Source organism: Lissotriton helveticus, chromosome 3_1 (assembly GCF_964261635.1).
Source record: "Lissotriton helveticus chromosome 3_1, aLisHel1.1, whole genome shotgun sequence".
Taxonomy (NCBI): Eukaryota; Metazoa; Chordata; class Amphibia; order Caudata; family Salamandridae; genus Lissotriton; species Lissotriton helveticus.
Window position 1 is genome coordinate 1,036,715,696 of NC_136061.1, and position 24,160 is coordinate 1,036,739,855.

A 24,160-nucleotide genomic window follows, 5' to 3' on the forward strand; every position below is an offset into this window, starting at 1 on the left:
GTCAGCAACATATACGAATTTTGCATGTTAATGTTTTCAGCGAAATGCACGCATTTGTTAAGTTAATTTCTTCACATTTAAATTGAAAATATCCCTAGCACATCACCTTTCCAATTATTACAGTTCACGTTCTAGTGACCCTAGTTAATACAATAAAGGATTATATGTAGGTGCACCTACAAATAGAAGAGCAAATTTGCGCTCTAACGCATGCAAGCCACTCCTGACAGGTAGCTCCATTTACTGGTGATTGCGTCCGGTACAGTTTAAATATATCACAGTGAAGGCCTTGCTGTCTGTGGGAGAAGAAGGGCTTTCCCAGATATTTGTAATACAATGACTAACCAACAGAGCTGTAGCTTACGTTGTTAGATTTATAGGCCATAATTGGCATACTTGAATTTACCAATTCTAGTCTCGCCTCCAATCCTCTGAAAATGATTTTAAAATGCACCCTTTGTCAAGGTACTAATAATAGAAAATGTGTCACGACCACTGAAAACCAGACTTGCGTGACTCACTGTAGTGTTTGTCATATTTTGAGCGATAGCCTGCACACCCACGCCTGATGTTTAAAAAAAATAAGTGCAATACATGATACCCTAAACTTTACTGTGAAGACCTGACTGAAGCTAACCTTGTATCTCTACCATGTATTAACCACTTAATACAAGCAGTGCTTTAAAAGGGCTGGTACTGTCCGGTACTGAGTAACAACACTTTTTTATTTTGAGAGGCAGAGTACCTGCACTTTTCAAAAGTGATGTAATACTTTTAATTGGAGAGTACCAGCACTTCTCAGAAACAAGCAGGGACTCTGGTACAGGGTACTTGTACTTCTATTTTTCCATTTCAATCACTGAATACAAGCATATGCTCCATTGTTGCTTGCTGAATAGTTCTAATATTAAATGTTCCGTTCTGATATGTTTTACTTCCTGATAGTCCGTTCTTAATTTGTTAAACGCACAAGTGCAGGAGCCCTTTGTTTTCCTTGGGAGCATGTTGCCGACACTACCAAATGTTGGGGTTACCAAGTACCAGGACTGCTGTGTCTTCTACTGCATGTCTCTTTATACCACCACCCTACACTTCTTGTCCTGTATGGTCAGGCACTAGGACCTGAGTGAGGTGATTGCATATGAGGGGTGGGGCCATAGGGTGAACAAAATAGTGTTTATGGGTGTGGTGTCGGGTGTGGAAGAACGGAAGGGGTAGGGGAGGGCAAATAAAGAGAACTTAGCAATCTATGAAAGTATCTCCCCTTCATTCAATGTCTCCTCTAGAGTCCCCTACCACTCAACAGTCTCCTTATCTCACTCCCACACGTTTTTTCAACCCTGCTGTGCCCCTTTATCACTGTTTTACTTTCATTTGTGTCATCTCCTCTTTCTTCCTCCCTTTTCTGCTTCTGTCTCTCTCTGGGTCAAAGTCTGATGATGAAAAATAAGCCCTGCTCTGCTAAAATGAGTGCCGGTTCCCAGGGGCGTTATAAACCCCCGCTTTAGCAGCTTGACTGGAGCATGGGGGCCCTTGAGCATCTTTAAAATATTGTTTATAGCTCCTTTTAATTTTATCAGGAATACTGGTTTCTAAAAACAGCCAATAAACATCACTTCAATAGAACAGCTTGAAGACACTATAGGATGGAGAAACAATTGGAAAAAGTGAGCCTGAAAAGAAAGGAAGGAGAGATGGATGGATGAAAAGAAAGATGGCTGGGTGGATGGAGAGGTGGATGGATGGGATGAGGTACAGATGGATGAAGAGATGCAGAGTGATTGATTGATATTTATCCGTCAATCCATAAACCATGAAGCTAAGGCTGGAAAGCATGACGAATGGAACAATGGAGACATAGATGGATGAATGAAGAAGAGAATGGATGAATTGATGGAGACAAGTGAGCATTGATGGATGTATAGATGGAGAGGAATAGACATAAGGGAGGAAGGATGGATGCAGAAAAGGAAGGATGAAGAAAAGGATGGATGGATAGAGAGGAGAATGGGTGAAAGGCTACATTTATGGAGAATTGACGTGTAAAAGGCACTGTTTGGCCACGTGGTTTTCAGTATTCTCTTAGGGATGCATCCAAATGAGTGTCAGGCTCACTTGCCTCTCTCTTGCACTCAGTGTCATTTAGGACATGGTTCAAAGTGGGGGCTTTTCATTTTACTGACTACTCCCTTGCCTGTGTCCACCACCTGCAACTGCCGAAACAAACTGGGCACTGATTACAGTTCAGTGGCAATTGTATGTTTTTTTCTGCTGGTGAAATCTGCCTGTAGGTTTGATCATTGCCCCATCTCAAGTATTGGTTTTCTTTTGATTATAGGTTGATTTCCTTTCAAGAGTTTTTGGCCTTCGAGTCCGTCCTCTGTGCCCCAGACGCGATGTTCATCACAGCCTTTCAACTGTTCGACAAGAGTGGCACTGCGACAGTAACATACGGTAAGGAAGGACCATCTGCACTCAGATGTTTCCATGATGCTGGGAAGGCACAGGGTGGACCATAAACAGTTAAGGGACTCATCACATATAGTGAGCACTGGAAGTGTTAATTTAAGACACAAGTCTCTAGATGAAGAGCTGCAAAAGCACTATTTTAACACCTAAGATTACTTGCATGATTGATTGCTTATCACACTAACATTAAAGGAATGTGCTTCTGTTGGTCAGACATGTAAGCATTTGCTGACCTATCTAGAATTAAAAACGGAACATAACACAGTGAAATTCACAAATCAACATAGCAATACAACTACACCATAAAAGCAAACACATGCCTGGTGTGCCTCGTGGCACTTTTGATAATCAAGGCCTTTTTGCGAACTGCTCGCTACTACGTTTCAGCAGCATACAGTTTAGTACAATTGGTTCATCTCAAAATTGTGAGTTGTGTTGGATGACAGAATGTACGTTTAACACTGTGAAAACAGCCCATCTGTCCACATCGCTCAATGAAAATGTTTGATTACTTATCGGCTCCAGGTACAACGTTGAGTTTCTTTGAGACACCTTTCCGAATTATGTTTTCTGAACATGTACTTTTTGTGTATGCACCATGTTATGTGCACAACCCTCATTGAAAACACCCCCTCCTTTAGTATTACTCTGTTTGAGATGGTCAGTGGTCTTATATGCCATTGTCATTTAACATCATCCCTTGAGAAAGATCAAATTAGCCCTCAAATGTAAGTCTTCTTTGGCTCCCAAACTTCTACGGGTGATGGCATTATATTTTTTATGGTACACCATAGGGTGCCTCTATTTCCTTTTTCCAAGTGTTGAGCAAATCACTTGACTAATGACAAGCCATTTGTTTAAATTATGTTTCCCATGACTCTTGCTGACTGATTCACTTTGAGATTCAATAGATAGAGGGGCGGAGGTGGAGCCAGGCAGGCCAAGATGGAGGACATGCCTTGCTGAGCACTGCGACCCAGTCCTAAAAAATCCCACATTATCTTACTCTCCTGTGACCAACCTGCTACAGGCAACAAAGCACACAGCATCTGAGGCTCCAGATGATGCTCAGGCTACGAATAGCCATATGCAGAGTGCCCAATTGGGGAGAGCTGCAGTAACTGAGGCGGTGGACCCTGATATGCAGCCTGTGCCGGCTTGAATGGCAGCGGGGACCGGCCGACTGATGTTGAAGGGAGCTCAGTGATGGATGGTGCCCACACCCTCAAGGATGGAGGACAGCGGCCGCCCCTAGCGAGGGCTAGGGGCAATGAGCTGGCTGTGTGAGCTGCAGTGTGGCAAGTATAGCATACGGCAGCAGAGTGCTGATCGGGGAAGTACGACTACATGGAAGACGACGACCACATGACAGAGATTACCTGAGGAGGTGGGTGATCCAACTGCGGTACAGTCCCCACAAGGGTGCCCGGCCTCATGCGTTTACCACCTCCCCGCGCCCTCTCTGCACAGTGTTGGCAGCCTACGGTGCCCGATGAAGATAAGAAGGCCGGGTTACCACTGCATAAACTGCACGCTGTTAGATGGGGCACACGGGCCAAACCGCCATTAATGAAATGTGGGCAGCAGGTGGGGCCTAAAATGCTGGTGGCAGGCAGTATCTGGCCCTGGGTTCCCTGTCCCCGGCTCCTTCTGGCCTGCCGGTGATAACTGGCATGAGACTGGCATAGGCTGTTATACTGTTAACCTGTTAACTGTTAACCCCCTCCCCCCACACCACTGCAACTGGTTTTGGCCACAAACTGAAGTGAAATAGGACTGAGCAGTGCAAGGTAACTTTAAACTAAGTGAGGTTGGAATAAGCACTCTAGCGGAGTAGGTGCCTGGCGCAACAGCAGCCATCATACATCCTGGGACCCACTACCCCTGAGCACACAGAAAACACAGGAGAAAACTACTGCCCAGATGCATGACCAGCTCATCAGGGGTGCAAGGCATAATGAGCAACCTAGAATGATCCAGTGACTGTGCAAATCCATGGCAAGCGGCAAGAGGCCAGAGTTTGCTGCATTGGGAAAAGACAGAACAGCCGGCACCCGACCCATGGGAACATAGACCGCTATGCCACAAACCCTCGGCAGGAAATACCACTGGCCACACCTTAGTCTGAACTACATCCTGCACAATCCACAGACTTCATTTTGAAAGCTATCCACAACTCCCAGCAATCTGTGAAAGGGAAAATTGGGGAATTAAATACCGAACTCTCCTTGCTAAGGCAGGATCTGAGGAACACAGTCATGAGGTTGGCGGAGGCTGAGGGGAGAATCTCAGAGACAGGAGACTCTCTTAGGATGGCACAGGCCAAGATCAGTGACCTCTAATGCACAGTAAAGGCGCTTGAGGGACGAGCGGAAGACTCCAAAGGACACTTATTGTGAAATAACATCAGAATCATAGGCATCCCAGAGGGCAGGGAAGGCCCATCATTCATACAACATATCCAAACATGTCTGAAGGCCTGGGTCCCAGATGTATTTCCGTCCTTTTTGGTGAGAAGAGCACACCACTCACTGGTGCCTCGTCCACCCTCTGGGGTGCCATAGTGACTAATGATTACCAGAATCGTTAATTTTAATGACAGATCCTGCTAGCAGCCCGTGAGATCAGCAATGTTACATGTGAATCCTCTGTTGTAAGGATATTCCCAGACTTTACCCTGAAAGTACAACAGAGGAAATCCTGTCAGGAGATCGAACAAAAACTGCATCCTTTATACATGTTGCTTTTTCTTGCACAGCTGGAGGTTATCTACAATGACAAATCCTCATTCTTCGATACCCCTGAAGATCCATGGAGTTGGCTGAATGAAAGACTGCGTGTAGACCAGCCTGATCCGCCTCTCCTGGATCCATGGAGAACAGGCTTTGCAGCGGGAAGTTGGCAACAGCTAGCTTAGTGGTAACAGAGATGCTACATCAGGCATAGATCACAAAGGATGGGATCAGAACACCCCTGTTAGGGGAGGCACTCCTCAAAGGGAGCAGGGGGTGCCACAGTCCCTGGCAAAGAGTGACCAAGAATCCGCCTTCACCAAGGAGGGTGTAGCAGAGAACATTGGAGTACAAATAACTTGTCAACAGATGGGACATGACAAAATAGGAACAACTCGGCTTGATGCACTGCCTTGACAAGCTGTTTACGGTAGAACCAATGGATAGCTTGGATACTGCCATCCCACCACACCCTGAGTAACACATTCTAAGGTAGAGTTGTACAGTATGTTGGGGGGGCAGACGTGCGATACATTGGAGAGGTGGTTAGTTCAGAAACAGCTGCATGGTAAGCAGTTGGGGTTCTGTAACTGTTAGAATGTAACACACTGCATTTAATGTTACAGTGGAATACATCTGATCACCCCATGAGAGTACTGGGCAGCAACAGGCACAACGCCAAGTGTAAGTTAGAATGACTCAAGCACTGACTCTCATGATGTGGAATGTTAAAGGGCTGGGTAACAAAATCAAGAGGGATTGGTCTCTAGGGTGCTGACACAATCTAAAATGGATGTAGTCTTCCAACAGAAAATACACCTCATTGGAACACACAGTCAATTTATTGGGAGGGGGGAAGTACAAGGTGTTATGCCATTTCAGGATCACATCAGGCTCCAGGGAGGTGGCGATACTAATCAGGAACTTTGTTAATTTCCACCCTGCACAGGTTTGGATAGACAACAGTGGAAGATAAACTGCAGTGTTGGAGGTCTTGGAGGGGATCCATCTATTGCTCATGATTGTCTATGTTTCACCAGGACTGAAAAGCAGACACTTTACAGACTCTGATATGCCTTTCCGAATGCCCTGACAGTGTTGGGAGGGGACTTCAACATGGTAGTCCACCTGCTCTTTGACAGAACTGGCCCCAGAACCACACCAGGGAGATCGGAAGGTTTCTTACAGGCAATGGGCATGGGCCACATTTGGAGAGCACTGCACTTGCAGAAACTGTGATACTTGTATTACTCGACTGCACATGAATACCACTCAATAACCGATCATTTCTTTACTCCTGAAGCATCCTTAGATCTCTTTACGAAGGCAGAATATCTGGCACGGGGTTGTCAGACAACTCACCACTAAGGGTAACACTGGATGCGCAATAGGCGCATGACAGAGAACTGGAGAATGGCAACATGACACTTTGGAACCCCCGCTGTGGTTGACACACTATCAAAGGCCATGGAGTGCTACTACAAAGATAACATTGGGTCAGTGACGAGAGCAGGCATGCTCTGGAAGGTCTACAAAGGCCACTTTCAGAGGGATAATCATCTCCGGGGAAATAGAACAGAGTGATGTAAAAGCAAATCATTTTCTTAAAAGTAATGACTACATAAAATGGGGGACAGGGCTGGTAAACTACTGACATTGTTGACCAGCTGGGAATAAGAAGAGAAACCTGTCCAGCAGATTCATATACCTGAGATGAGAGAGTAGACGGGTGATCAGGAAATAGCGGAAACATTCGCTGATTACTTCCAAGTCTTTTACCACCCATGATCCACCCTACAACCATCTGACCTTGACAACTTCATTAAAGACTACCCCACAAGGTGCATAACTTCCAAGTCTTTTACCACCCATGATCCACCCTACAACCATCTGACCTTGACAACTTCATTAAAGACTACCCCACAAGGTGCATAACGGAGACGCAATTAGACGTCTTGGAAGGCTAAATCACTGAGTAGGAGATTGGAAATACTATTACACAATTTCAGACTTGGTTACTACCCATAGAATTCTATAAAACAATGGCAAATAAGGTAGTTGAGCTGCTACACACTGTGTACAGACAGGCTCTTCAGTCCCCAAACATTATCAAAAGACCTATGGAAAAAAGCTATAGTACTGATACACAAACAGGGGAAACCATGAAATGCTTGTGATTCCTATCGACCAATATCCCTGCTTAGTGCAGAAGTTAAATTCCTCGCAAAGGTACTGGTTAACAGGCTACAGATGGTGATCACTGATTTGATCCACCCAGATCAATCTGGATTTATCCCACTGAGATCCACCAAGTTGAATTTAAGATGCTTATATAACAATATGGACTTAGTGGCAAGAGTGCGCAAACCAATAGCAGTGGTGTCACTAGATGCAAACAAGGGATTTGACTCAATAGATTGGCCTTTCCTCTTTGCCGTCCTGAAAAAAAATGGGACTAGGTACGAGATATTGTACATGAGTGCAACTCCTATACACGGCACCACTGGCAGCAGTGAGAGTCAATAGCACTCAGTCATAGGCGTTCCCTGTTGAGAAAGGCACATGCCAGGGATGGAGAAGGATAGGGTTTGGGAGGAACACATTTCTCTATATGCTGACAACACACTACTCTACATAGCTAACCCTGAGGAATCTTTAACAAGGCTACGACAAATATTCAACACCTTCCAGACATTCTCTGGACTTAGCATTAGCTGGAAAAAAATCATTGTTGTTCCCAGTGGAAGGATGGTTGCCCAGGGCGACGAAGCCCCTAACCCTAAAAGTGGAACCTCAGCATTCCAAATATCTAGAGTTGTGAATTATTAAGGACGACATTAGGATGAAAATTTACGTCCCCTCCTGACTACTTTAGAAAAGCACATATCACACTCACAAAATCTTCCGCTCTCACTAATGGGACGGGTGGTGATCTCTAAAATTATAGCTCTACCTAGGTTCACCAATATACTACTAAATACTTCCTATGAGATACCTGACTGCTTTTTAAAGAAAAATAGTTCATCTGTTCCGAACTCTGCCTTGGGAGGGAGGCCTATCTAGAGAGCCTTGTGTACCCACCAACGCACTACAAACGGAAAGCGAATTGTCCTGCTGAATGTCTGCAAATACTATGAAGCAGCGCAAGTACGTATGGTTAACGGATGGGCTTATTCCCCTGTGGAGGAGCTTACATTCTGATTAGAAAGACTCACAATGAACGAAAAGGGATACTTACACATATTCGGGGGAAAGACAGAGTCTATTATCTCGTGCAACAGACACTGTGAGAGATTGGATGGGAGAACAGACTGACCCCCAAAACAACTTTGTGGATGGGAACATAACGGAGAGTGGTGGCTAAACTACCAGGATTCAAAAAGTGGGACCTATTGGGAATATTGACATTAGAACAGGTTTGGGATGCAAATGGGAGTGTCCCATTTCAACATCTTCAAGTATGAAATGGCACGATCCAAAGCATAGTTACCACATTCCCTCCGCTCTTCGATCCCGGCAGACAAAGAGGCAAAAGAGGACTCCCCACTAGAAAGGAGACTGCTGGAAGGGAAATAGCTACTAAGGTCATATGCCTCACATATAGCACAGTTTTGATCAATACCCAAAGGGCATTGACAAGAGTGAGGAAGAAATGGCAGATTGATCTGGGGACTATAGGGGATGATGAATGGTGTGAGGTAGAGCGATTTCCCTGTTACGTGGCAATAGGAGCTAGATAAAGGCTAATACAACTGAAAATCCTGCATCGGATATACTGCAGTAGAACATTTCTGCATACAATAGGAAGGGCTGAGATGGAGGGATTCCTGCAAAACTGCATGCAGCGAGGTACATTATTCCATATTTGGTGGGATTGACCCAAACTCCAATGGTTCTGGCCATTGGTGACCCAAAGGGTGGAGGAAGCCACGAATTCCACCCTTGAACCAAATGCCCTTCTGATACTATTGGGGATATGGAAAGATGTGGAAGCCACCAGATATAAGAAGCTGCTTATAAACCTGTGATATATGGTGGCGACAAAGGACATTGTCCAAAAATAGGGGGGTGGGGGGGAATCAATAACTCCCACTATACTTCAATGGGAGTGGAACACAGACTCATGAATGACCCTGGAGAAAGTAATATATATAGAGATCGGGCTGCCCCAAGAAATTTGACAAGGCATGGGGGAGGGGGTTAGGCGGGACCATATCATCGCAGACTAGTGTGAAAAGTCCCTGTGCTCACCTGTCCCTCCTCCCCCCGGCTCCTCCCTCCCCACTGCTTCCATGAAGAGCCAATATCACAGACACTACAACATGTAATGGATGGTGCACAGTACTCATGGATTGGTACTGTGAAGAGGGGTCCTAACTGTGCTGGGTGGCATGTAGGACAGGAAGGTGGTCATGGGGGAAAACGCTGGGTTTGTTATGCTATGGAAAAGTACAAAACTGAAAATGGTTATATGTAGCAGTAGCCAGACTGGAAAGAATGCTTTAGTAGATGAGTTTTTGTCTGTTCATGCATTTGTTGTTTTTAACATTGTATATTACTAATGACTGAAGAACCAATCCCAAATTGTGCATTCCACATTTTGCTACACAGGGGCAAAGTTGAGACCATGGTCCAGATTTTCTGTCAGAATTATAGGTTTCTAAGACTGAAGCTAAATGTATTTCTCTAGTTAGAGAGTTTCTTTAATGTTCTAGCCGGAGGGTTTTACTTTGCTAATCATACTTGTGAAGAGTACCCCGCGAGGTAAACATTTCCTCCCAGGACTGTCTTCAGCCAACAACGCGTGGTATGTGTTACTGGTTAAACTCGAATTCCCAGAATTAATAGTGCTGCGTACCTAAAAATTCAAGAATGGTTGAATTGTGTGAAAAGCAGCTTGGCGACTGTGGCTTAGTGTGTAAAATATCAGGTATTGGGTGATGTCACATAGTGTATGTGACTCATATACTCATCCCTATTGTAAAAAGAAGACATATGTTTCCCATGGGATCCTTTTACATAATACATTTTGAATGTCAATCATACAAATGTTTTTTCTTTTTCATATTCACTTTTCTACCCCCGCCTTTCATTCAATATTTTTGGGGCTCTGCCTAAGTTTAGTGTATGAAACACGTGTTTTTGGTTTCTCAGCGTTTAGCAGAAAAGCTGCCGGTTATTATGGGCTTAGTGTCAAGCGATTTTCCTAAAAGCCTTTCTATTGACAAAACTTCCACTTGTATTTTCTGTTGAATGGCGCCCTGGCTGTTGCTAGGGATTAAGCAATGCAAGAATGTAATTATTGCACTTCATTGAATTATTGACACCCCAATGTTCCGGAAATGGGAGGCCATCTTGTGGAGCATGCGCCTGGTGTTTATGGAGCCATGAGCAGCGTTTAAAGTATGAGAGTAGCGGGGCCACTCTTGCTTTTGTCGATGGATGCCTGAAATAGGGCCCGCTTGCCTCACCTCTGGCAGTGCTCTGCACAACTGTGTTCTACTTTAGTGAGGTCTTCAATCGACCAGGCTCTGCAGGAAAAATTGTAATCCTCGAGAAAGTACTAAATGAGGCCTAATCTGTTCTTTTCATCCCTTAAAGCAAGTAGAGCAGATTTTACACTGAGCAAGTAAATAGTGATCTTGTGGTTAATGCACTTGGTTTTGCTCGAGTCACTAAAAGAAGAAATCTGTACTACTTTGGAATCGGTGCCTTTGCGCCGGACCCACTGATTGACTGGCAGAGAACGACAGAATAGACTGCAATGGGAAGAAACATTTTAAGCGACAGACACAAAAAACTGGCTGGATGCAGACTACTTTAAGTTTGGTAGAATGGTCAGAATAATAATTCCCATTTTATTCTCAATTTACATATTTTGTTGCCAATTCACAATTGACTTGAGTATGTCAAAGAACAGGGCTTAATGCCGGGGCCCAATATTTTTCTCAGAAGCCCATAACCGGCATTCTCGAATGCCCGAGTTGCTGAATACCAAGGCTGCTTTGTCTTGATTCCACCTCAGGGCTATTTCATCCAGCATCGTACACTTCCGGTCTCTTTCTCTCACTCCTGCAGGTTTTTTTTAATGACTGCTTTCTCTTTGTCATTTTCTCATCCTTCTCCTGCTCCTTCTCTCCTCTCTATTCTGCCTTTCTCTTTCTTGCCCTAGCATTTGTGTGTTTAAATCAACATTGTAGTGTAGTAATTTGACATGAGTATGTCAAAGAGCAGGGCTTAATTTGTAAAGGATAAGTGCCGGGGCCCAATATTTTTCTCAGAAGCCCATAACCGGCATTCTCGAATGCCCGAGTTGCTAAATACCAAGGCTGCTTTGTCTTGATTCCACCTCAGGGCTCTTTCATCCAGCATCGTACACTTCCGGTCTCTTTCTCTCACTCCTGCAGGTTTTTTTAATGACTGCTTTCTCTTTGTCATTGTTTTCTCATCCTTCTCCTGCTCCATCTCTCCTCTCTTTTCTGACTTTCTCTTTCTTGTCCTAGCATTTGTGTGTTTAAATCAACATTGTGGTGTAGTAATCTGTTCATTTTATATTACGAATTAACCTGAAATAAATGGCATAAACAGCATAGTCACATTTCATACACAGTTCTGTATTATTCTACAGCTTATCAATCACCTCTGTCCAGACCACTTGTATAAATTATTTTGAGATATAGTTTATTTTAGGCTTGTTTAAATAGCAGCGATTTAATATGGGCAGTGGATATGTTCCACACCTTTCTAATGAGGTATGCCACATTACGCAGCGCACCAGGACTCCATATTTCCACACACTTCATGATCTTTGTGTCTCATGTGCTAAATTGCAGAAAATGTGGCTTTAAGATACTCTTTCTTAAATTGTATGATGAGTGGAGATGGGTTTTGGTCTCGGTGATCATCCCGTCAAAGTGACAGATACCTCTTTCCTATTGTTCCTGCCAAGCATTCTTTTCTCTAGCAGTACAGTTACAGATGTTGATGGATCTAAATTAATAAATTGCCTCACTGCAGTATCTTTCAGCAAACGTTAGAACCAGCGACTTGTTACATTTTCTCACTCTGTGCCTGACATAAGACATAAGTTCTTAGTCTAAGCTGCTTTTTCACGTAAATATATCCAGTTCACTCTACGTGGAGCTAACATTTTATTAGCCTGTCGTTTTTAATGCCCAAAATACCAAGTATAAAAATACATAATGCAGCTAACCCCATTAAAAGATAAATTTATAAGGCATTAATATAAAAATAAGTAAATAATAATACATTTATCAATATGTATGAAGAAATACACCACCACATTTCGCCAAGCAACAGAAACCTCCTTTATATAATTTACCATTTACTATATTAATTAACTTAACGTAATTTAAATTAGTTGACCCCGTAAAATTCAATGAATGAACCTCACATCTCCTTATATGTATTGATCTTCCCGTATTTGCAAAAAATAAATTCTCTCAAAACCTGCTAGATTCTTTGTGTCCTGAATCCATGACTTGCATGCAACTTTGATTTATTCTTCCAATTCTGAGAATACATAATTTTCTCATTAATCCCTTAAAAAAATAAAGTTCTTTCTCCATGTTTCCAATTGTACATGGCAATATATTAAACATTACCACACCCTTGTCTTTTTTTCATACGTTTATTTGAGACCATGCTACTCATGAGCAAAATCTCACCCATAATCTCCTTAACTGCCTCCCATTCCATGAACATATATTTCAATCCTGCACTATGCAGTCTACAATTTCAACAGTTGTAAGCCTGCATTGTGTCATTTAGAATTTTACTTGGAGGCCACAATAGTATACTTTGCTGCACTAGTAGTAATTTTAAATCTTGGCCTAGTTTTTTTCACTCTTTTCAACAACTGAAATCATGTATTGTTCTCCAAAGTGATCTCTTCTGCTTCTTTCAATCTTTTAACATTCTAGCTTTATTGAAGGGACTGCCCCCAAAACAACTTTACAGTTGCAAGAATTTTTATTTGATAAACAAGCCCCATCCACCAAGGTCATAACCATATCATCTTGCTTCCACTTCCGAGTTATTTATTCTGTTCTAGGTTCTAAAGACTTCTTACTGAGTAAATCATTTCTTAAATTGATCATACTCCATCCATATTGACATTTCAAATCACTAGAGAAACACATTTTCCAAGTTCTATATATCTGTTCAGTGATCCAAATGCATGCCTTCGGCTAAGTCAACCCAACACTTACACACAATATTTTCAAGTGTTCACGTTGAAATACTCCGTAAGGGGGACAATCGGATGAGATCCTAATTAAATCCTTTACTTGTGGCTATTTTTCTCAATCTAGGAGACACCATAATGCCCATCTGCTTTAAAGTATGTGCTTAGTGATGGTGCTTAAAAACAGGAAAGTCAAACCATGCCAGCTGTCACCAAAAGTGGACTCTTACAAGTACTATCTTTGTCTCCTTTCCAAGTCTTTACCTAAATGTCTTTCTAATTATGTTTTGTAGAAGGCTGTCACTAGCTTACTAAAAAGGAATAACATTGAGAAAGGATGGTAATTTTCATAGGATTCACTTTCCTTCCTATCTAATTACTTTCTAGTATTTTCAAGCTAAGGACAAAATATTATTTTAAGTATTTTGGACATAGCTCTTGAAATATCAGTCTATGGAAAGCTGAAACATCCAGTTTCTTATTTAAACCCCCATTCATCAAAATCACCCTTGAACATGGTTGCGGGACAGGAAACATGAAGTGGGAGCTTTTCTGGTTGACTTCAAACACTTATATTGATCCATACTTCTCAATGTTGTCAAAACATCTTAGTAATCGTGTAGTTGGATTTGATTTTTAAAAAATTACACCATCAGTAATGTGTATTGATTTGCTTGTTTTATGTCTATGGTATTCTCGCCTATTTCCACTGCCTTCAACAATGGTTTAGGTGCAGTATTAATACTCAAGAGTGATAATCAACATTCCAGTTTGTGCCTTCACCTTAGATGTCCGTTCTTGACATTTTTCCACTGATCGTAATCTGCTAGAGAATCTTCATACAGTGATTGCAATGCGCTCATAATGGGAGTATACATACACATTCCTGGATAGTATTGTCAAAGGCCTTCTCTGCACTTGAATTAAGCAAACCATGTCATGTATCCAGTTATTAGCTTTAGGTCCAGTATTAGTCTTACATTGTTCAATCCTTTCTGTTACCGATGAAGCCATTTTGTTATTTTCCCACCACATTGTGTAATATTACTTGGCCTAGTCATATTGCACAAATGTTGATTACAATTATATAGTCTGTTTTTGTCAGTGAAATGGGATTTTCTTCTTAATGAATCAATACTTTCATTGTACTTTTCATTTCAGTTGGCATATATGCTTTAGTAATACAAGTAACATTTTCTCAAGTATTGGATTACAATGAATTGTGTCAAAGTCTATTTTATCAAATCGATTTTTTCTACTGGTCCCTACTTTATAGTTTTCTATTTTGATCATCTCCTTTCCAGAGTCCCTATCACATTCTAAATTAAGCACATTCTGCCTTTCTGGTATACATTTAATTCAAATAATATTTTATCAAAACTACTTTTATCACTTTTGCCAAATATTTAGTATGACTTTTGATTCATTCTTGTGGGCTTTAAACTGACTTTCCAGATCTTTCAATTCTGTTTCCCTCATCTCTCATTTTTGTGAGGAATATAAAACGATAATTCTCCTGATAGTAGACTTCATGTTCTGTCATAAAATATTTGAATTTGTTTCCTTTTTGGATATCACTCTTTAACTTCTTTGAAACTCATGAGTGATATTTTTATAGAATATCACGATTGAGTGGCTGATTTACAAAAGAGCCTTACTTTATGATAGTCGTAAGTTAAGCTTTTAGAGATTCTTCAGTTATGACTTATTCTGCAAGTCACAACATCAGAAACGGCAATGATATATAACTTAAGGAGGTCCTAAGCTGGAAAAAAGGGTAGGTGTTATTCACAACCACTATGTCCTTGATTAGTGATAGTCATGTTGTAATTTACAGAATGTGTAGGACATGCCTAAGGCATGAATAGAAAAAGTTTAAGAGGTATATATTTTTGTCTCTCATCCCAGAATATATTTCAACCACACTCTTGCTGTAACTGTTAAGAAACTGGACATCTTCAGTTAATTTTGTATGTATTTGAATATTGACATGTTTAGTTGATACCTCTGTACTGTGTATCTCTTTACGAAACCATCTCCTATTCAGGTTTCTTACCTCCTCGCCATCTAAATGAGTTTCTTGTAAAAAGGCTCTATCTGCTTTCTGTTTTTATAATTAAATCAGGGACTTTTTACTTGGATTGTTCATCCCTCTTAACTTTCCTTGCTACTATTTTTTAGATTTTCAGATGTTACCCTACAATAACGTTCTATAACCAGAATATTTTAAACGGTAACAAACAAATACACATAGGAACTGTGGGTTTAGTATGTGTTAGTACCTACCCCTGTCTTTGACAAATATAACATGGTGAGTCGTTTGGAGGTGGGCCCAGAGTGTCGAAGACTTGGTGCTGATATATAATCTATTAAAGGAGTGCCCAACATTGGCCCAGAAGGTCTGGAGCCATGCAAGATTCTGATATGGGTAATTCTCATTACATTTGTTTATCTTCCATAAATAGCCTGACAATATGGTAGGGCGTAGACCCTTTTGGACTAATGTTGGACACATTTGAGGTATTCTGTAATAATGTTTTCTAGAAAGATGCTAGAAGTTCACTTTGGCAGGCCAATGCACAATTATAAATCTTACCTGTACATCTGAACTGAAATACATTTCTGTTGGTAAGCATTAATGGCAAATTACATTTGTAGGATCTCAAAACTCACTGCTAAAAGGTAGTTGAGCTGTGATATTTTGGTTAATGAACTATTTGTTGTTCATATCGAGAATCGAATACCTACATTGCTGATTAATTCTGTGTCTTGGTTATATTATTTAAGGCTAGTTCAGTATTAGCTACTGGTGAGGACATTAGCTTCAGGGACCACCAACCCCAACAAAAGAGGCCTGTCCCTACCTTGCCAATTAACAATTGCATTCATCCTTTTCTACACAGTCTAGAATCATAACCTCTTCTCATGCGCAAGGCATCTTTGTTTCCGAGCTAGGTTATTGCCGCATAGACACTACATGTATAGTCCTTACGGTAGCACATGCATTGGAATAATGCATCCACTTCATCTGTGTGCATGCCTGAATATCAGGTCTCCAGAGAAGAACCCCATCGTTAAGAGGTTTACAAAATATTTACAACATATTTTGGTTAAGAAAACTTGCTGAGTGAAAGAATGCTGGGCCACACTGATTAATCTGCCAGTTTAGGAAAGAGCCAGGTCTTTAATTGTTTCCTAAAGATGTTCCTGTTTGATTGTAGTCTGATCTGTCCGGGGAATACGTTTCATAGCTTGGCAGCCTGCTACGAAAAACCCTTGCCTCCCCATCTGACTTTTTTTTATCTCTGGGATCAGAACCAGACCTGTATTCGTTGATCTGAGGCAGCGTTGAGGAGAGTACCGTTTGAATAGCAGCTGCACGTCCGCAGCTCCTCCACCATACAAGGCTTTGTGTACAAGACAGAGAGCCTTGAAATCCACTCGCTGCCAAACCGGGAGCCAGTGGAACAGTTTAATAGTGGCTTAAGTAGGGTGATATTTGGGGAGACCATAAAACACCCGGGCCACCGCGTTCGGAATGGACTGTAGTATAGCAATCTGGCCCTTGTCTGCTCCCAGGTAAAGGGCGTTGCCACAATCGATTCTAGAAAGAATCAAGGCCTGATTACAGTTTTCCTCGGGGTTAAGGGAATGAACGGAAGGATTTTGCGCAAGTTTTTCAGTGTGTAGAAACAAGCAGATGACACCTAATTAGTTTGTTGGGCAAATTTTAGATTGCTGTCAAACTTAAAGCTAAGGTTCCTGGCCTTGGTTACGGGAATGGGGCAGTTCCCAGCCTCAGTGGGCCACCATACTTAGCTCCAAATTGAAGGCTTCTGCCTCAATTAAATCACCTCTGACTTTTCTGTGTTGAGCTTTAAAAAATGTGAGCTCATCCATTGCATAACATTCTTTAGGCAGTTCCTAAACCTAGCCACCGTCTTGTTCACACTGGGTTAGTGATACCACAATCTGGGTATCGTCTGCGTACGATACAAGCATCAGACCATGATCTCTTATTAGTCTGGCCAGAGGGGTAACGTAAAGATTATACAAAGTGGGTGACAACACGGATCCCTGCGGGACGCCGCACAGGAGGTAGAATTTTGCAGACTTGAGACCCTCCCAGTCTATCATTTGTTCGCGAGATGCCAGAAAAGATGTCAATAGGGTTAGAGCCGACCCCTCAATGCCTGCCGCCCTCAGCCGTTGCGTCAATACCTCGTGGTTAACAGTATCGAACGCGGCTGATAGGTCAAGCAAGATGAGAACGGCTCTTTTCCCACCACCCATCACTCTACGAATCTCTTCGGTGGCCATGATAAGTGCTGACTCAGTAGAGGTTCTGGCTCTAAAACCATGTTGGGTGTCATCAAGAATAAGATTGCTATCAAGATATTTTGTTAATTCTGAATTGATGGCTTTTTCTAAAATTTTAGATTTAAACGGGAGACAGGAGATAGGGCGGTAGTTTTTCACCTCCGTGCGGTCCAAGATGACTTTCTTCAGGATAGGCCTGATACAGGCCTTTATTCAAGACTGAGGTTATATCCCAGATTTGATAACCTCATTAAGAAGGACTGCTATTGTTATTAATTTTAGAAATAATACAAATGGTAATTATATAGTAGGAATAAAGACTTTTATTGTTGATTGGATTGAGGGAGAAGAGAGCAGAAATAGATTCACAACTTAATACCATTTCATGGTCCCTGGCCTTAGACTATAACTCTGGTATGACCTCTGAAAGAATGTCACGCAGAGATAAACATAACATGCAATACATTCCTCTGATGCACAGTAAAAGAAAATTTTATTGACAAATTTGTAAAATAAGAAATGTTAAGCGTGCCTATAAAATTTGGGTACGGAAAATACATCTTTTATTTAGCCTTGTGTTTTTTAAAGAAAAAAACGAAGTTCAGGGCAAACTTACCAGAAGCTGTTAGTGGAAAAGAAACAATTGTTTTTTAACTGTGATTGCTGGCTGGGATGGGACTTCCAACTTGCACCCATTATGATTGCACCAATGTTAAGTTCCATACGCAAATCTGATTGGAAGCAGACGTCATCTATCATCTGTGCGCACTACGATAGGGAGGTGTGGGAGCTGAAGAGTGGGAGTTGCAGGCTCATGATAGGTGACCAATAAATGTGACATACAGTTTGTAGAGGTACATCATGATTTTGCAATGGGATGGTGTGGTGATGTCCAAGGGAAGCTCCCCTTAGCCTTAAGAAGACTACATTTTTTTAAATTAGAATGTATGCTAGAGTGAAGCTCAGAACCTTGTCTTGTAGCCATCATCAACCATTTTCTCATGCCATCAGACCATATCACAGCTGTGATAATTGCTTCAATTTCCAATGGCACAAGCTATTATCATTTTCCTCCAAAAGAAGAATCCAACATTAAAAGTACTGGAGTTTCAAGCCCCCACCCTGACCTACCCCAGTAAAATCTTGAAAGATGAAGCAAGCCAATTACAAGAATTTGTAAGACGAAACCACTTCTTCCTTGACTACTGTTTTGTTTTTAATCCACAAGGAGAAAAGAAATCGACATGTACTTCTTGGATTCTCAGCAGCCTATTATAGCGTAGACCTTACTATTCTGTTAAAACTCCAGAAAGTTTTTTTTGTTCGTATTATTAAGACCCCTGAAAGAAATACTTAAAACTGTTTTTACAGGAATCAAATTTTAGGCGCTGCAAACTAGCATTTATGCACTTAGTTCCTCTGACATCCCCACTGGTAATTAACACATTGAAATGGTTTTTAATATCTGTGATTAAATCAACGAACTGGAATCAAATGTGTTATGAAGAATGCTTGGGTATTGTCTTAAAATTGCTGGCTGAGGGTATTTTTTAACTCGGTATTCACATACTTATGCATCAGTATGTATTGTCCGTTTAAAAAAAAAATATGATATATATTGCTTTATGAAAATGAGTACCCGATCAAATCTTTTGATGATGACTTGACAAATGGATAATGTGTACAGTACCATACAACAGTGGATGTGTTCCTTTTTCCGTGGAAGAGTTCAGGAATTGTGTAGAATTCAGATCAAGCATCGACATTTAATGCACAGTGCTTAATATCAGAAAGGACCAATAGCGCCTGCTTTTATGCATGCTCCTGTTGGCACATGCAGTCGTGTTCTACCAGATTCACTTCCAAACGTTAGCAAGGACCTAAATCTATAACAAACTGGCTACCACAGACTAGCATAATCAAATAACTAGATAACATTTAGGCCTGAGTGCAAGGCTCATCCTTCCGCCTAAGCAGGGAAAACACAGAGATTGAGCCGACGACATCAATCTTTTTGACAAGTTCTGAAGTCTGGTGTTAATTCCAGCTACAGTAGAAATGTGGCCTAACAACCAGAGCTGCCAGGTTCGAGCCACTGCGTTGACTCCACATCCTGTGATTCTTGGCAAATCACTTAATTTCCTGGGCATAAAAAATTAAAATATCTGACCCTGCGTAATGTAATCTGGTGCTCATGCAACGTGCTCCAAAGACCTTGGGCCAAATCCGTGCTATATAAACCTACAAAAAAAAGAAAAAAAGCAAGATATCTGAAGATCATATTCGTCTATTATTCGTATCCTAAGTTAGCACTATAGTTAAGGGGGAGTCAGGGTTGAAGTACTTGGGACCAAATTGGAGGCGGTTTACAGAACTGTGAAATTGATCTTTTGCTTCTCTGTTCTTTCAGAGCTGGATAGATATGACCATGTTTTCACATGTTAAGGCAATGCCTAGCTGTGTACTTCAGGGCCCTCTGGAGCTTCAGAATGGTCTCCTTTGAGCACCAGTGTAGGCATTGTTGAAATAGTACATTTGTTGCAGAACTGGAGCTCTGGCAACTTAGATTGGCAGCAGCAAATGGTCAATTGAGGCTGAGGGGCAACGCCAACCCACCTTTTGCCCCTCACGAACAGTGCCTGTCAGGCTAAATAAAGGTCAGCCTGACAGACACTGTTCATTTTTAGGTCAGGCAGCCAGGAGCCAAACATGCTCTAAATGTGGAGGCTCCGGTTTACCTGAGCTGAACTTTGCTGGGCTGAGGAAGTCACAGTTCCTGTGGGCGTGGCCTCCTCAGCTGAGCAAAGGTCCCAGAGGCCCTTCCCACAGTGACGAGGGGTAGCGTCACTGATTGCCTCGCACCTGGGCGCTCCAGTTTTAACCCCTTCAATGCTGATGACGAACCCCAGCCGTCACGCTCCACGGTGCTCGTGTGCTGATGACGGCTGGGGTTCGTCACGGCCCCGCCCTGTTCGTTTGTTTACCGCACAGCGGCGGAATCGTCCCAGCATGGAAGGGGTTAAAGCCTTGAAGCACCGAGGGTCGAATGTCAATCAGTGCCACTTCATCACCGAGTGGGGTGGGGTCAGCAGTCTCACTGGCCCCTTCCCACTCTGTGATGACGTTGGGACTGCTGCTGTCTCTCATTGGCTGACCTAAGCTCCCAAGCCTCCTGGGACCTCCGAGGCAGAGCTGCAGTTAAGTGTGTGTTTTTTTATTTTTTATTAATGTTTGGTGCCTGTGTGCATGTATGTAGGAATGTTTGGTAATGAATGTTGTGAATTGATGCGTTTGTGTGTGTGTGTGCCACAGAGGCGCAACTAGAGACAAATTTCGGGGGGGGCTAAGAAAAAATTCGGGTGGGGCTAATTCTTCCAGCAGTATGCAGAGTGGAGATGCAGGGGCTCTCTAAAATGGGTGAAAAAGCAACAAAGCCTCATTAACAAGCAAATGGTCTTTTAAAGACCTGTGAAGTACTCGGGTGAGGCTGTGTTTGTGCCCGGGACGCTGTCTCAGCCGGGCTGACACACACGACAGGGGGGAGGGGCTGAAGCCCTTTGAGACCAATGGGCGTTGCACGCCTGGAGAGAGCCCAGAGATGGCTACATATTACACATTAGTGTTATGTAGTTTTATATTACATCTTTGTGTTGGGTAGTTAGCTTGAAAACCCTGTTTAAAATGTTTAGGTTTTATATACTTGCATGAATAAATTGTTGATATAACAGTGGGCAATGGTGAGGGACTTCGGATTTATGTGATACAATGGCTTCAGGGTTTACCACATAATTATAGATTTACCACAGTTGCCATATCATTTTATTACCTATTCTTTAGAATTAACAAAGAATGTTGCTTCTAGCTAATGATAATGTAGCCTTGCGGCTAGAGCGGTGGACCTTGGACCTGGGGAACCGGGTTCAAGTCTCAGCAACGATGCTCAACATCCTGTGATTCTGGGCAAATCACTTAATCTCCCAGTGCCTAACAAAAATGAATGTGTACATCTGTAACAAAACTGGTGCTCATGTAAAGCGCTCTGATACTCGATGTCTCGGGTCTAGTTTGTGCTATATAAAACTCTAAAAATTAAAAAATATATATATAATGTGCCACCTAAATTGTAATTTTTTAGAAACAAATTAAATAACCTTGCTGCATAATGTGGTCCTCCAAGCCACATACTCTCAATATTCTTCACAATGTAAAGCTCCGCAGAGTGGTTTGGAGGATATCATTTTGATGATGAAATCTATATTCAATGGCAATCCCTGTGAAATATGGGTTTGTATACTACTGCATTCTGTGTAATAAAAGCACCTAAATATGTAGTATATTAGTACTAAGGAACATTAAAACTGTGAATTCTTTGTGAACTCCATCTATCCCCAGACATTTATAATCCTAATTGGAACCAAGGAGAGAGCCACCCTCCTCGCAACTTCCCCAAACAGTCAGTGTGCAAAAGACAGAGACAGTATCTAAGGCCAAAATGTGACGCAGATCATGCCTCTAGGTAAGCAAGGGCTTGTAATTAAGAGTTGCTGCTACCAACAAGCAAAGTTGAGACACATCATGCACTCACTCTCTTCTGCCTTGAAGTTGCGGGGGCTGTTATTAACTTGAGACTGTATTAATATAACTGCATCTACAATGGCCCTCCAGCTTCACGGCTCAATCGGTTGCAGATGGCCCAGAATGTCTCACCTGTCTCAGCGTTGGGTAGAAGCGATCATGGTACAGCAGCAGCTCTAAATCCCTTCACTGGTTACCAGTTATAAGATGGAATCCTATTCAAACTTTACTGCTGGATGTATACATGTATACACTGCTGTAGGATGAATATATGTACTTGGTCCTCCACTATCTATCCAGCAGAATCTCACTCTACTGTAACATAAAAAATCTAAGAACTCAGGAGAAATTGTTTTTGAAAGTCCCACAAGTCAACTTTAAAATTAAGGCTTCAGAGCTTTTTCTGCCCCAGGCCCCTCTATCTGATTGATTGATTGAGACCATATATAAAGCGCTCACAGCTACTTCAGTAAGCAGTGTTGCAACGCTCTGAGGAGAGTGACAGTTACAATCAACTCGGTCAGTAAGATCTGGACTCTCTCCGAGAATTGCTGAGATATCCGTCCAACTTGACTTGCTTTAAGAAGGCACTAAAAACACATATTTTGGTGTTACAGACCCACATAAGACCCACACAAAGAGTTCCCTTTGTAGAAGTGCATGTGTGAGAAGTGGCCTGATAGGTAGGCAGGATTCAAGCAGCGAGAGATACCACATTCAATCACAATATGGAATGACCTGACCCCTTATGAGAAAGGAGAACATCATATCACGAAATCCTTGTTTAGTTCATTTTAAAGCTCTTCTGTTTTGTGCATTTATTTAGTAAGGCATTGGAGTGCTGTAGATAGTCGTAGCAATAGGGAGAAGAAGCAGGGCAATGTATGAGCCCTGCTAACTTGTCAATTTCTCCTACAGGGAGAGATCTCTTTCAATGTCCTTATATTATGTTCAGGTGGCATACAAGGCTACTTCGGCTGCCACGGGGCCTTATGAATACATCACACATACCAGTCAGCGAGCCAGGCCGAACCCATCAGGGCGCACTAGAAAACCTTTAACAGATCAATACGTCGCTTCTCTCAGCCAATGTTTTCTTAAATATTTTATTATACAAATAAGAATGGCCGAGATGTGACTTAATATGCAGTGTGTGCTATAGAAGAGCAGTCCCTCCGTGGTGTCAGAGCGGGAAATGTTTGAGCACTTTGTGGAAGACTCAGAAATGTTACTATTCCACTGCTACCGTGTCCACTCCTCGTGAACTTGGATCTGCACGACTGAGGTACAGGACATGGACCCCCATCATCTCAGTGAATAATGTCTCACTGCTACAGACACTCCTCAGATATGTTGTGTCACTTATGGTGACGCTGATGGCAATTCACCGGCTCCTGCCTGTGACGTTCTATTTAGGCGCAGACATCTAAAAGCGGCCTTGATGTTGCAGTTTTATTTTCGAACACTTAACTGCCTGGGCACAACAACAGCAAGAAACAGGCCCCCAAGGCACAATGATGTCATCTTGTGTAAATGGTAGTAGAGCTCTGATGCCTAACAGGGCCTGGTTCATGCTTAAGTAAATTGAAAAATAAATACAGAAATACATTCCATAATTCCCATGTGGCAGCACTCTGACTGCAAACAAGAGCTATTCTTACTCCCAATATTATGTCACGGTTAACACTTCAAACACTTCACATATAATATGAATGCAATGGCTTTGCCTCATCTAGTACAGCCACTAAGATTGCAAGTTTTACATTCCTGCGCTCATGTGATGTTTTGGCACGCACAGCACAGATTATACTGTCATTTATTTACACCTTATCCCCCGCGTCTTCCAATTAAAATGCCC

At 42.1% G+C, this 24,160-nt stretch overlaps 1 protein-coding gene across 1 annotated transcript in view; it reads left to right on the plus strand.

Annotated features, from left to right (window-relative positions):
- SLC25A12 (solute carrier family 25 member 12) overlaps positions 1 to 24,160 on the plus strand; it is a 513,431-nt gene that overhangs the window by 192,446 nt on the left and 296,825 nt on the right. Inside the window, exon 4 of the mRNA XM_078681570.1 lies at positions 2,339 to 2,454. Coding sequence (XP_078537696.1) covers positions 2,339 to 2,454 — 116 coding nt within the window. The remainder of the gene's footprint in view (positions 1 to 2,338; positions 2,455 to 24,160) is intronic.